Source organism: Colius striatus, chromosome 2 (assembly GCF_028858725.1).
Source record: "Colius striatus isolate bColStr4 chromosome 2, bColStr4.1.hap1, whole genome shotgun sequence".
Classification (NCBI taxonomy): Eukaryota; Metazoa; Chordata; class Aves; order Coliiformes; family Coliidae; genus Colius; species Colius striatus.
The window spans coordinates 56,671,271-56,687,152 of record NC_084760.1 but is presented as its reverse complement, the minus strand read 5'-3'; the positions used below and the strand labels follow the sequence as shown (position 1 = coordinate 56,687,152).

At 39.3% G+C, this 15,882-nt stretch overlaps 1 protein-coding gene across 3 annotated transcripts in view; it reads right to left on the bottom strand.

The window, feature by feature from the left end:
- Positions 1 to 15,882, bottom strand: part of RNF217 (ring finger protein 217) — a 56,993-nt gene that overhangs the window by 20,264 nt on the left and 20,847 nt on the right. For 2 of the 3 annotated variants that reach the window (XM_061991012.1, XM_061991013.1), the window contains exon 2: positions 4,143 to 4,376. The exons of the other annotated variant lie outside the window; for it this stretch is intronic. In XM_061991012.1, coding sequence (XP_061846996.1) covers positions 4,143 to 4,376 — 234 coding nt within the window. The remainder of the gene's footprint in view (positions 1 to 4,142; positions 4,377 to 15,882) is intronic. 3 annotated transcript variants of the gene reach the window in all.

The following is a 15,882-nucleotide window of genomic DNA, read 5'->3' as shown; positions in this document are numbered from 1 at the left end:
CACTGTTGTTCAATAATGTCTGAATATACGTTAAGAAGGCAAAGAAAAGTATGTTCCTGTGTGTTTTTATGAACCTTATTTTCCTTGGAACTAGTTGCCACAAAACAAAACCCTAAACTTACTCAAACTCAGATGCAGTGTGACATCAGTGTGCTTAAGAAATAGGAACACAGGGCAATTACATCAGTCTTTCAGATCATTATTTCCTTCTTTCTCTGCTTTTCTGAAAGAAATTAATGATTTGCTTCAGTGTTAGTGCATGAAATTGTCAGAACGAGGACACAGAAATGCTATCTACATATAATTTAAAATATATTAGAGTCCAGCAAAGAGGATAAACTATATCTGAAAAAAATCCAAACATTACTGTTTTTTTCAAGTATGTTTTTCCTCACACAAACATTTTTCCATTTATTTTATGACTTCCATTTCAGTTGATGCTAATTGAGAAGATGGATATATACACAAACTTCTATGCCATCTAGAGGTCAGTCTCCTTGGAAATAGAAAGATTACACAACTTCTCATACTAACCCTTTGGTTCTCAGCTTTCTGAAACACTGACCTTTGAGGCTAACATTTTCCATTTTCTTAGCTAGCGTCTTTACTGACAACTATTGAAACTATCATTTTCCTCACCTCCCAGAAAAAGACCTTTCAAAACTGGCAGGCAACTTCAACAAAAAGCACTGCTTGATGTGACATGATAGCAATACTGACTGCAAATATAAATACTGACTGCAAATTAAAAATAATGTGAGAGCCTGAAGCTACAAAAACCGTAACATGATTTTTGCTGGCTTAGTGGAATGCTAGCTATATAATAACACGGACAAATTAACCATGCAACTGATTGACCACATGAATTACAATCTCTAGCTATGGCTAACATAGTCACTTTATTTCAAAATAAATACATGCTTGTGCCAAAACAGCTGCCGTCTCCTCATCAGCAACCCATTCCTTCTCCTGTATCAGCTGAAAAGAAGCAACAACAAACCAAACAAATCTTGCATCTCACTGGAACTCTGCTTTGATCCAGCTCCCAATGTGACACCAAAGCATCAAGATAAGCAAAAGTAAGCCGGTGGGAATGAACAACTACGAACAAAGAGGGAGAACACAGAAAAATCACCACACTTGCAGCAGTTCAGGCACACGGCAGATTGCAGTGATGTGTTGCCATGAAGATATCTGCTAGTCAACGTTAAAATCTCATCTAAAAGGGCAGGAAATAAGAACTATAGAGATCTGCTCTATCACAGTATCTGTCCAGGTACAGATTCCTACTAGTTCTAGAGCAATGAGTTTCAGAAACTCTTGAGCAGGTCAAACAAGAAACAGTTTATATAACAACTGCATTGCAAAAAGGTTGTGTTTCTTAGGCCAAGCACTCAAGCCTTTCCTCCATGTGATGCATATCTCCTGACAGAAGTAAAGAAAGAACACTGTTATGAACATCACAGGTTTGATAAGGCAGAGATAAGAGGCCAAGAATCAAGAGTTGCTTCTTCATGTCAGGCAGCAGTTCAAAGAAGTAACATTAGAACAAGCTCTCAAGGCTTTGGGGGAAAAAAAACCAGAAACAAAACCCAAAAACACACTCCACAACTCTTTCATAGAACAAACCAACTAATTCACTCTTGTGAGTTTTACATCTGTTCCATGCGTAGGAACTGAACTACCATTTTTTCAATTTTTGTCCATTTCCTTTGCTTTTTGGCATAACAGCTTTGACCAAACGTTTATCAGGATCTTGTCTACAACCAAGTCTTACACTCCCAACTGAGGTCACAAGAAAGGGAGCAAGGGTGTTTCCTTAAAGCTGAGTCCTTTCGTGACAACTATTTGATACAGGAAACTAGTTACACTGTTGTACAGCACTGTCTGAACGTGGCCCTAATGGGAGAAGAAAGGTTCAGATAGCAAGCTTTCCATTTCTTCCTTTCATTCTTTTTCAATACACATGCATCGGCCAATCTTATAGGCTTAAAACACCAAGACTTTGATCTCAAAAATGAAAAACAGCAGCAGTAAATTGAACTGCTAGGCTTAGATCAGTTTAGCTGACATATAAACAGCTACAGTAAGGAAAATTAATAACTTTGCTACCTCTTTAAATTCAGATGCTATTTATAATTTTAAATAGTGTCTCAAATTTCAGGAATGCCATTAGTAACATTTTCAAAGTATCTGTTCAAATATACTCTTAGATTTTAAAATGTTTTCCTGATGCAGTGTACAAGAGAGCGAGAGTATTGGCACTGAGCCCTTCTGTGCAGTGATCCTACTAGCAGGCTTGTGCGTAGTATTTTCTTGCACATGACTGTTCTTCTGAAGGCAGCACTTCCAGTGCTGGCAGAGAATCCATCTAGTGCAATTGCTGTTTATTTTGCACACATTTTTATTTTGTGAATATGCGAGTCTCCCTGTCTCCAGTCAGGTGCCTCCTATCCTATATGTAGAAGAAAATGAGCCTTTACCTCCAAAGAGCTTATAATTCAAGCCCCAGACAAGATACATACAAATACTCATATGAGAACCTAAGAAAACTGAGATAATAATGGTCCACAGTTATGTGTGTATGTAATTACTCAGTCTCACATATAGGGGTTTTTTTTAAACCTTATCCCTGCAGCAAAACTCTTTCTTGTGTTAATCTTAAAATAAGTCACTAAAACTGTAATGATGCCAGAAAACTACACAGGTTCAGGGATTATCCTGAAGCCCTGGACTATGATCATCCAAACTGTTTGTTAGCACTTTTCTAATTATATTTCTGACTAGCATCAAGCAGATTTTCTTTCAGGCAAAACCTGTGAACAGCTCAAAGAACACATTTTGCCAGAGTCTGCTCCCAGGAGGAAAAGAGCACTGGTTGGCAGAATGACCTATTTTGCGCTTTGAAGAATGTTTTCACAGTTGGCATGCCTATGCTAACAAGAGTTACACCACCTGTGACCCACATTGGTGGGACAGTAACAGCTTCTGGCACCTTAAGAGAGAGGGATGCATGAGTATGACAACATCTGATCCACCCTGGACTCTACATCCTGCCTACATCTGAGGGAATGCTAAGTGGGTGGGGATGAGGGAGAACTGCTGTGGGTGGAAGGAATTTTACCTGCAGTTTCAATTTCTCCCCACCTACTTAAGATGCCAAAAATCTGAAAATGTTGAGTCCAACAGACAGTGTGGTATGCAATTCATGCACTGCACAGACATACATAGCTAGCTCATAGTTCAGAGTTAGCTTTACAAAGGTTTCAACTCCACTGGATACACAACCTTTTACCTTTTAATCTCCACACTGGCCTGAATCTTACGCTGTGTAATTAAGGTTATCTAAACAGTCATCTAAACTCCTACTGAGAACTGGTTTGTCCAGGAAAGGCTAGCTCAATCATGAAATTAGCCACAAGTCTAATAACCGGATGGAAAACTAATACAGAGCACAATGCTTCAGATAAAACCGTCATCCTCTGGAACCAAGATGGACCTTCAGTTGCTCAAAGCTTTTTCTAAGTGTAATTCCTTGCTTTTTATCTTTGATTGAAATCACAGTACAAGCAAATCTACTAAAATAACAGCTGCAAAAGTGTGGGTTTTTTCCTATTTCTCAAGTTTTCTGTATTGTGAGTGATGAGATTACAATAAAATATAACCTCTGATGAAGGACTGAAGAAATAAAAACCAAGAAGCAGGACAGATAACCACCGTATTTCCAAGGAAGGATGAAGCAAGCCAACAGCCTAATACCATAAATCCCCAGAAGTTCTTTGTCCAGAGTTTGGGTGAAGACTTATTGTTACAGTTTTGTGTCTACAATTATCAATTACAAAGATAATTCCCCTTTCCCACTGTAACCATATTGTTTTCATGTCAGACAGAAAACATTCCTTTAATTAAAACACGTCAGGACAAAATTATGCCACCTGCCAAAAAAACAAGGGCTGAAGTTCAGCTGCTTGAACTGTTAGAAATCAATTAAGTAGTTAAATCAATGACGTACTACAGATTCATATTTCTAATCACAGTTTGCACTCAGACCCAGTGATGTAAGAAAGCTAATTAATGCCCACCAAAAGCCATGCTACTTTTGCAGTGCCATCTAATCCATTGTCCTGGCAAATAATGCTTACTTTGTATTTGTTCTCCAATTTGGCAGGGGTAGGAATGTGGCCTCTCCTCCGGAAAGTTGTAAAGTGCTTGCACTGCGGGCATGGCTTGGTGCTGGAGTCAATGCGGCTGAGTTCCAGGAAATATTTATACTTGATGATGTCATCATGGGGCAGGTTATAGAGGACAGTTGTTTCATCCAGGTGTTCGCTGCATTCTGTGATTGGGCATTTTATATCTGCTTGTCCCAGTTGCACCTGAACACGAAGAAAACCCAGAAGAGCTGTGTGACATTTTGCTTAGAAAAGTTAAGCAAGCATTTGAGAATTTTGTGAGAAAATTTAATTTCAAGTACTGTAACAATCCACAAACTTACTGAGCTCATCATCTTAAAATTCTTTTGACTTGGTCCAAGCACACTGCAGTTTTTTGGCAGACAGTATTTTCAAAAACAAACAGAAAAGCTAATAACACCTTTATGACAACTGCAGCTATTAAACGTATAGTCTCAGCATATGTACTATGGCCACATGGTCTGCAAAACCAAAACACTCGACCCAGTAGCACCAATCCATCACTACATGCTGTGAGAAAGCAGGTAACATTTGTCTACTGTTTCACTACAAAGGGTGCTGGGAATCACAGTACAGAGAAATTAAAGTCAGTTTAGAATAACAGAGCCTAAAAATTCTGACTCTGGCCTAGCTCTGAGCTGGTTCCTGCTCAGCAAGCTCAGTGCCTCTGCAGACTGCTTCCAAGAAGCTCCTGACACATCACATTGCATGCACAGGAAGTGTAAGCTGAGCCTGGGGCTGACCAGGCTAATAAATGTTCACAGAACTTGGAGTTTAAGATCAACCTCCAAAACAAAACACACCAATCCCCCTCAAGTCTCTTAAAAACTGACCAAAGTAAAAACAGACAAGCTCAAGGTGAACATGGCTCAAACTGTTGTTGATCCAGTGAGCCGTGATGGTCTGCAGCTGATCCATAGTCACACACACACAAGGCATTTCCAGACCTCCTCGATGTGAGAACAGTGCTGGACCTGGGTCTGCACCCTTTATGCTTGGCAGGCTTTAACAGCTTGGACTCCATGCCAGACCAGCAGATCCTATTTGGTCTGCGAGCAGCAGAGTTGCATTTGCTTGGCATTGAGCCTGAGTTAATAAACCCTGCTGGATCTTGAGAGTCTGCAAGGACCCAGCTTGAGCATGTTTGTGTCTGCCTCAAGTAATTTTAAATGAATGAGTGTTGACTGTGGAAGTGGAGCTGACCACCAGACCAATTCCTTCCCTAGTAAGTATCTCTGAGAAGAGAGAAAGGAGTTTAATGGTACAACTAAGGCTGGTAAATCTAATTTCTCTAGACTGCTTATTCTTTACCATGCTCCATTTATTAGAATCTGCCGAACAATAAACCAAATGTGATAGGAATGCCTCTGATTTGGATGTTGCTGCTGCACAGTGTACCAGAAGACATGCCAGAGACTTCAATGATGCAGTATTTAAGCTAAAAAAAAGGAAAAAAATACCCAAACAAACTCCAGCAACACTCACGGGTCACTGCTGCCTCAGCAGTGGAACCACATGGGCTCTTAACTGAATGACAATTTTGCCAGGAGGTACAGGATTAGAAAACTCGTAACAAAATTGTATATTAAAAAAAATCCCTATTGCACTACCTTTGTTCTCTCAGCAATGCAGACGGACTTTAACAAAGAGATTAGGTATATTTAAAAAAAAAAAAAAAAAAGAGGTTGAGTGTACAAAAAGCAGTCCATGCAGACCAGAGTATGGCAGCAAAACACCTCAGGAAGCAAGTGCTGCCACGGTGCCCTGAGCAGCCCCAGGACGAGGTGCATGCAGGTTAGGATGGAGGCAGATCTGCCAGCAGCATAGATAAGAGGCGGCTCCCTCAGCAACACATTCACTCTTAGGTGGGAACTCCATGAATTCCATTTCCAGCTCCTAAGGGTGAGCTGAGCTCTACCACATGCAAACATATGCCTAGGCTCAAAACAGTTTGGCTTTTACATGGACCAATGTAAGTAAGTACAGGAGGACTTTATACAAAGTATTTAAAAAAAAGAATCCAAACATGAAACCCCACAAACTACATGCTGTGGAATGTCCACACTGTATACCTGTAGGACGCTGATTCCCCTGCAACAGGTGAAAATTGCAAATGTAAAAATGACATCACTAGAGTGACTCTTGGCAGAACAATCACTCAGTACATCATGAATCTGTGCTTAAGCAGCACAGGACTAGAGGACTCAAACACAGTAAAGTCAGAAATCAATTTACTACAGAAATCTAAAAGGCTCTCGTACTACTGCAAGAATTAGTACAAGCTTCTGTTTAAAGTATAGATACAACTTAAAACCAAAAAGTCAAATTAATTTCACCTACAACTACTTCAGCATTTTGAGGTGGTTCCTCTAAGAATTAGGGAAATACTAAAAGTGGTAAGCCCTTTTGATAAGAGTAAGCTAAGCTACAACAGAGTAAGTTCACAGTGTGAATACATATTGTATCTGGCATATAAAGTGGTACTTAAGAGCACTGCTTATATTAAATGCTAGTTAGAACAAACCTGCATTTATAAAACGAAGGAATACAAAGCTGAACACTTTCTAAAAATTTCATGCCCACACAGAATATGATTAATATCTGTGGTAAGAGTTAAGTGTGGTTTCAGTATTTATTTTGAAAATAGGTTTAACACCCACTTGTAGTAAATCAGTTTTATTCTCTGTAATAGTTTCACCCTTTCAAGTTTGGCAAAGATTGATCCTTTTCCTGTTTTGAATGGGACTCAAGTGAACAGAGCTGGTTTGCTTATTAGCAGTAGCTTCAATGGAGCCTTGTCTTACGAAAACAGTCCATCTTTGTGCTCTAGCATCAACAATTGATGTAAGTACAGCTTTAGAGGTAGCTTGTTAGGCTACCTGCTGCTGTAGACCCAGGAAGTGCTACAGAATAGGAAAGAAAAAAAAAAACCAACCTCTTGCAACGTGGATTAAAAAAATAAAATAAAACTGAAAAATCAAATCACTGGTTTCATTACTTTCCTTGGTCCTTCAATATCAGCTTACCACAATGTCAATCCCTGCGTCTTAAGAAGTCTTTGAATTTCAAAATACCACTGTGTATGGAGAACTTCAGAACTCTCAGTATACACAACAGTATGGTGTATTTTCACAGCATGAGGAAAAACTCAGATATGTCTAAAAGCAGCTGAGCTGCACTATGGTGTTAAATGTCAGGCAGCATCAAATTCTTATGCCCAGCTGTGCTCCACTTCCATAAAGCATTTCAGGAGCTGTTAGCTCTGCTTACATTTCATAAGAAGAAAGGAGGGTCTCGTGCCTTTCATCCTACAGAAAGGTAACATTCAAACTAATAGGAGAGCAGTACACACCTTCCCCATTCTGGCCCAATTCTTGACATTTGTTTGAAAAAGAGTTATACTGGGAGGAGTGGCACCAGATGTAGGAAAGGCAGACTCTACTCTGGTCCACTTACTGACGCAAAATGCAGCAATACCAGCAATAGAAAACAGAAACAGATGGCATGGTATTTTAAGTCAGAAAATGATTTCCATCCTCTAAGCTTTCTTTTAAAGGAAAACTTTGTTAGCTACACAGAAAACAAAGTTCAAACTACATCAGAGAAACACTGATTTATACCTGTCATTTAGTCTGGCCCAAGCTGTATTACAGCTATATTCTCTAAAGAACAGGACCATTCTACTTCAATACAGACACAAACAAACATGCATTTTCAAACTGAAACATTCCTCTTAGATCAGAGATGCATATGCTAAATAGGCTAGGAAATTGTTCTTACTTCTGACCTACTAAAGCTGAAAAAAAAAATAATATTGAGTACTGCCATGTCTGTTCTGCGCCTCTGTAGAGAAATTCAATTTCTACCAGTGCACCAAATTCTTCCCTGTAAACTACCAAGGATGTTATGCATTAAAAAAGCTATTCTGGAAATGCACAGATGCAAGTGAAGGGACAGCCTAGTGTACAGGACTTTTGTGTTCTACAGGGGAAAAACAAATGCATTAAAGTTTCTTTTATTTATAAGCAAAATCCCCCTGGTTTCTAACTCACTGGAAACATTCCTCTTTCCAGATCCCATATATCTGATACATGCCAGTAATACTCTGGCATTCTCCCAACTTGAAACAGATTCTCCTTTTCAGTCCATTCATCCTCCTTCCTTACTGTCAAATGGTACAAATCCTCAGTGCTGCAACATAAAGTAAGAATGAACAGTTAGAACCGACAGTAATTAGGGGCTACTTGAGTTGTATTACCACCAAATAGGAAAACAGACTGGGATTCTTGTGTGTCATCTCCTCCACTGGACATCTTCATACAAGTTCTTACCTGCTGTTCATTACTTCACAAACTATACTCCATGGGGTATGTTTCACTTTTATTCCCCCTTTATTCATTTCTCAATACAGCAGACTTGCAAGAAGTTACCTTCAGAATACCTTTCTTATTAAATCACCTCACTACCTTCTCTGCCAACCACCACCTATAACCTCACTCTAGTCCAGAGACATTGCTTGCCTCCTCAGGCATTGAATTAATAATAATTGAATTAATAACTATCACATTGCAACCACCAAAGAAAAGCTAAGTCTCAGGGCCATTGAAGAATATGTTAGGATTTCATCCTTGATGAAAAAAGGCACTCAAAGGCAAGAAGCTGGGGGGAATCATGGCGTACACAACTGCAATCCAATCACCACCTGTGTATCAAAGGTTTGACCTTTCTGCACCAAAAGCACATCTTCTGAATGCTTTATAATGCATATTTGAATGTGGCATCAATTTAAACTGTCAAAGCTTACCTAGTTTTTACAACTACCACCTGCAATACTCTGAGGACTGCTTTTGGGAGTGAGCTTTATGCACGCCTACGTCCCAAGGGGTGCCACAGGATGGTGCCACCACACACCAGTGAGGGCCACAGCTGACACCACCTGCACTGCCAGCAGTCAGAGTGACTTCAGCCCCAGAAGTCAAGGAAAACCTTCACTGGTAAAACTGGTATCTGCAGCCTGAAGCAAGTGTCCAAACCACAGCATCTGTTCTCCTATTCAAACTCTTATTTTTCCCTCCATGTAGACTCTCCTGAAAACCCCATAAGAATAAACTACTGAGAATAAACTACTTCAGAATATAACTAAACTCAACCAAAATCTTTTTCTTAAAGTCCTCTTAATTTGCTTTCTCATTTGACAACAGGCTGACTTGAAGCTCTACTCCTTTTCCCTTCCTTCCACAAGACTAGTTGTTACCTGTTCATGTAGATTTGGTATCAATGGGAATATTTAGGTTTTGATTGTCCTGTTGACATAGGGATAGGATTTACAGAAAAGTCACTTATAGAAAAATAAATAGTGAAATTCTTCTTCACAAGATGTTAACAAGTAATTATCAGTCTGCATAAGCTTCCCCTCTCCACTCTTTCGTTACTTTCTCAAGTACAAAGTGAATTTTAAAGGAAACTATTTTACCTCACTAATGCTTGTAGAAAAACTATGCTGCATTAAGTCATGCCTCTGCTTACTACTACTTATCAAACCTAGTGCATGTCATCCATCAGCAGGTATGAAGGGTACATGCTTTCTGCTCTAGTTTTTTGGCATCCATGGCAAACTGAAACCCACAGCAGAGGCAATGGTTGGCCAGACAGAACCAGGGCTGGTACACCTGGATGGCTGTCCACTGAGCTAAGACACTCTCTGACAAAGAAGCACATCAGAGTTAGACCGAAAGACTGACTGGCAGAACACTTCCACAACCTCTGGGATTTCACAGCTTGGAGCATGCAAGATAAAGCAAACTTTCACCTCTCCTCCTGGGGCGTGTGTAGGGGTATAGGGAGGGGGAAATCCCAGCAGAGGAAGGTAACCTGGAAGGAAGTGTGTCAGAAACTGCAGACTCTGGAGGAATTTGACTGAAACTCACAGGTGTCTCAGCACTGATTAAAGAGACCAAGGAAATGCACAAGAGCTTTCTTATTTTGTCCAGGTGTGTATATTACCAATGGGTTATACAAATAAGGTTACAGTAATTTTTCTATTCCTTACAAGACACATTCACTTTTAGTAAAAGACTCAAAGATGCTCATGAAAGAAGAGCTTTGAGGACAACAGACTGAGACAGACACCTGCCCTTTTAGGGTAGAAAACACAGGCAGCTGCTCCTGCCTAGAAGTGGGATCAAAAGACCACATCTGCTCAGTTTTTGTGTGGAAAGGGATTACAGAAAGGAAGCAAGGGCCAGGAAACCATCTGCATACTATGATACACTCAAATAACTTGGCCATCTTGGGATGGAGGCCTGCTTACAAGAGCTCAGTAGCATTAGGAAATATAAGTAGTGAAGAAGCTTGGTAATAGTAATTGATTGTTTGTCTTCCAGCATCAGAATAAAAACATGACAGCCAAATAACACAGAACCAAAGCAAGCCAGTTCTAACAGCTTATTCTTTTAAAACAAAAATCTCAACAGCTGTAAATACAGGAGGATAGACTGTTCTGTAGCCAGCATAAGACTTGTAGAAACCTTGCTGAGTGCTCTGATAAAGCACAAGGAAACTACAAGACTCCGGGCTGACATCCTGGCAAGACAAAGAGTGAATACTATATACTTGCACAATCTATTAGTAAACTGTATTATTGAGCCTCTAATACAAATCATCCCAGCTGATATCATCACCAGTTAATCAAACCTTTACACACCAGCTGAAAGCAATGTATAAGTCATAAGCATAATATTAAGAAAAGCTTTCACAATTGAGAGAAGGAGGTAGGAAAGGAGGAGCATGCTCCCACCTATTTCACTACACTGTCCCAGATGATGGCTACAAAACCTAACCAAGAGTTGCCATGGATGTGGGTGAAGACTTAAGAACAGTGAGAACTTCTAAAATAAATCTCTCAACCATTTCCTTGACCACTTCGATCATTTACATTCCCTGGCCTGTAAAGGACAGGTATTTAATAGCCATTCTTAAACTGTCTTGCTTGCTCTCAATGCTACTTACAACTATTTATTAATTCTTTTAACGAGACCTATCTCATCTTATCAGTACCTATCCTCCCTCAAAAAGCTGCTTTTGGTGAAAAGGTATGCTATTAACACTGTCACAAAGTGAAACAAATGGTAATTTTGCTTCAGTAATAGGAAGACAAGACTGCATGCTAAGCCGTTTTCCAGTGAAAGGCTAACTTAAAACAGACTTCCAAGCTTTTCTCTACATATCGTTATTTGTACAAAACCTTGATACTCTGCTAAAGCTCCAGTTTCACAAAGCTTTATGAAGTTACTTATCATAATGCATTTTGAGTTTAAATCACATTTTAATACAAATTTAGTGGCTAGATCTGTTGTTGCATAACAGGGAACAAACATAGGATCAAGAAATGCAAACTGCAAAGCCTTCTCCAGGGAGCTGTCTGAGGCAAAAGTGTAAGTGGTGGTTCTGATCCATACTCTTCTACCAGAAGAGAAAGCAAAACAAAAACTTCAGTCCAGCTAGTAGCAAATTACCTATCATCAAACAGTTAACCTGTTACTTAAGATACCTCATCAGAAAACTATGGAACAGAAGAAAAATTCTCTTAAGACAGTTGAAAGAGCAATTCTGCCCCACTGATCTAATCCAGTACAGAGTTCCACTGCTCTAGCACATAGGGTTTTCTTAACAGTGCATTTAACAGCCAAGCTATCAAGAGTTAATCCTCCTGCTGATCAAACTCTGGCTGTAATTTGAGGATTGTTACTGTGTCTCCCCAAGAGTCTGACAGAACTGGGTCTCAACTGAAGATGAAAGGCAGCCATCACTTCAATGGAGAGTGTGCACTGATTGCTGCAGACTGTCAGAAGCAGCTAGAATCTTTATAACATCACAAGATCATTAAAAACAGCAAAACGAGAGGAGGGGAAACAGACAATGTTCATGTTTTAAACAAGGAAAAGCAAACCGTAACTGTGTTCAGAATAATATATTCCACTTAACACTTTTTTGTAAAGCAAAGAAAACATGAAGCAAGCTCAGAACTGCCTCTGGGAGTTTAAAATACTCATTTTCACACCAGGTTTGCCACAAGAGAAGAAATGACCACTTCCCATTTGTTCCAAATTCTTTTTAAAACAAGAAAAAAACTCAACCAAACCAACAAACCAAAACCAGTACTACTTATTCATCTGCTGTTTATAAATGTAAACCTACAATTTAAAGAAGTGTAACAACATAACATGACTTTTACTGCAAACTCTTTACTCTTTTAAAACTCTTATACAAATTAGACAAACACATTGCATGTGATATGAGCAGACTCCAAGAGTCTGCTTTTGCTGTCAGACACAAGTGAATAATAGCAGTCGAATGTCTCAAAATGATCCATATTAGACTCCTAGCTAAAATTTCCAAGTTACTAGCGAGAAATAGATTTGACTCTTGCAAAAATATTATTGTGATCAGATAAGGCTGTGAAAATACTTGCATGTATGAGAAAAAACAGTAAAATAATGCTTCCCTTCCCCATCTCATCATGTTTTTAATCACTTTTGCTTCCTTAAGCATAATAATAGTCCCAGAAAGTGCCTGAATATGAAGAGAAAGGTGGAAATAACTGTTGTAATAACTGAATTCAGTTTCTTGCAATCATTCTTTTTTAGCTGGTTAAAGACACTGACCTGGAATAGAAAGAAAAAATAGAACTTCTACCTAAACAGATTTCTCTTTCTGGGTACTATGCCAGGATTAACCTGCACCACGCAGGAGTTTAGCCCAAGATCTCCAGTTATGTAATCAAACACCTACATGAGCCTGAAAGGTTTGGAGTGCTGCTTCAGTCAGACTTCTCACATATCAGCTGGTCCAGGTATCTCTCCCCAGGTCTCAGACCTCTTCAGCCACTCCATCAGGTCACAGTCAGCAAAGACTGTCATTATCCCAGACTGTACTAAAAAATTATAGAATAATGTAGCTTTCCTTTCCCCCTCTCTGCTTTAGAGAGCAATTGTAAGGCTGCAAAGAGACAAACTTCTGCTGGCTAACACAGGAAACTGAAGTGTTTTTAAATTAGTTTTCTAATTGAACAGGCAGCTGAACTAGTTCTCCCTGTGACATACGATCACTAGTTTGCAACCCAAGAGAAAAGTGGGAAACACACAGGCAAGGAGAGACTGTTGCAGAAGTTAGCTGACCATAAGTCGTTTTACCTGTCAAGTCAATCTACACCTTCAGATCACGTACCAGGTTCTCTCTCATGTTAACTTTATCTTTAGGAAGCTACAACCCTGAAATATACTCAGGTTCTCTCAGTAAAAATAGTTAATAGCAACTGCCGTACCAGGGTTGAAGGGCTGCACCCAATCCCTTCTCCATGTGGGCCTATGCATAAGTGTTTTCTGTATACGTCATAAAATTACCGTTCTTCAGAAAGCAGCCTGTATTTCAGCATAGCTAGGTAATTATTAGGTTTGTACACTTTCACATTTTGTATAGGTGCTTAAAATGCTCAGTGGCATGCATGGAAATCGTTCACTGAGCTTCAAGTCTCAAGCCAGTATCTGCCCTGACACCTACTCTGCAACCCTTCAGATGGTCTTCACACTTTTCACTTCACTGTCACTGTTATGAAGCAGCTGGGCTTTTTAAGATGAAGAAATTCATTCCCTGTGATGAAACAACTAAGTTAATCGGTATCCTCAGCAACTTTGCACCAAAAGCAGTGAAGAGCTCTACCAACAACTATCACACATGCAACAAAACACTATGAAGCAGTTGACTATAAGAATAAAACAATGACTTTGATACACTGTGAAAAGGACATCCCATTAACCTGACATACACTGTAAACATTTTTTTCTAAATACATTTCACTTCTCTGTTCCAAAAGTAAAGATATCTCCAGAAACTACAACCTAAAAACAGTTACGGTAGGAAAAAATTGCTCATAATTAGAGTAAAGCCGCTACTCATCATTGTTTTGGGTACTGTACTGCTCTTCTATTTAAAAAAAATAAACACACACTTCAAATCTGTCTAAACACCCTCTCCTCATGAAGAAAAAAAATTAAACAAATCAAGGGTTATGGACTATTTGTAAAGTGATGAACGGGCAGTTGGATACCCTGAAACATTACTTCTTCCAGCATTAAACTTTTGCAGGGCTCCAGAAACCAGGATAGCATACCAAATATTTCAAGCAGCTTTGTTGCCATCAGTAGGTATCAGAGTTTAAAAATGAACACCAGTAAGTACTGCAGCTTGGGGACAAGGGACTGAGCAGCTAAACTCAGGTGAAGGAGATATCAACTATATCCATATCCACTTCTGAAGCCACAGACACCAGTACTAATTCAATTTAATACTAGCTGAGGACATTCTAGTTTTATTAACTATTTCCAAAGAATATGTACAGCCCTCAGTGGGAGAGAGGTTAAGTAGGAACTGCAATAGCACAGGAATAGAAAGTAATTGTTACAAAGCATGGTAACAGAGAATGTAAGATAGAGCTTGTACACAATCTCTTCGTGCACCTCTCCAACTCCAGATTTTGCAAGACTAAAAAGAAAGGATCAGCAGTTTTTGTGAGAGACAGGAAAATAAACAGAAACCTTCTTAGCAATGAGATGAAAAACTTTTCAAAAGCATTTGATTTAGCATTTCATTGATATTTTCATTGAAATAGAAGATCACCATATGACATTCAACACCACTGACCTATCTGTCAAAATATGACCTCTGCTAAAATTTGTGTTTCAAATTTTTAATGGGATAAGAATTTTTTGGTTGTTTGATTTTTTGTTAAGAAAAAATAACCCAAGAGTTCTTCCAGAGCAAATACTTCTACCTAGTACCTGCAAACTGCAATTACCCTCTACAGTTAAGCAATCACTGATGATTATTTTCCAATACAAGCTTCTGCAGAGACCTGGCTAGCTACGGTCGTTTACCTTTGAAAGGGGGAAGCAGTCACAGCTGCTCTAGATTGTTTGGGGAGAGCAAGATGAAAAGAAGCCAAAATTCAGGAAAAAGAGGCATCTACTTCAGCCTTTCCTAGAAAGTCCCTGGTTTTACCACAAGACATCTTTTCTTTCCTGTAGTTTCTGCCTGAACAGAATGTCTTCTTGCCTGACATAGAAGGCAGAAAAAAAAAGTCTACTCTTCAAAATGTTCTGAATCTAGCTTCCCTCACTTTAATAACACACACATAGGAAGTTGGCTACCCTTTGAACTGCTCCTGCTGCCCCATACTTTCATCCAGGGAAAGTTCCACACTTAGAATGTCTCCTTTTTGGCCTTCACCTATACCAAACAGCAGAAGCTGCCGTTGAGAACTGCTGTTGCTGCCACCCAGGAAACCACTGCCACAAAGCACAATCGTTTTCTATGCAAAAGAAAGACAACAATATTTGTATTTGTGACTTCTGTGGTTTTGGGAGTGCATCCAAACACCGAGATAAGCGATGCATTTATCATGCACTTTTCCCCAAAATGCTGCCTGCAGCAAGGGAACCAGGCAGTATGCTGCTTGCAGAACTAAATTCTAAGTTGTACTGACGTTTCTCTAGAAGAATCAAAACATCGCTGCATGAGAATAAACATAGCTGTACTCAACTCCTAGTAAATTCAGCAGTTTTGGAGTTAATCTCCACATGTGCCTACTTTAGATTCACCATCACCACCACAATATGGTATAGGTTTTTTAGTC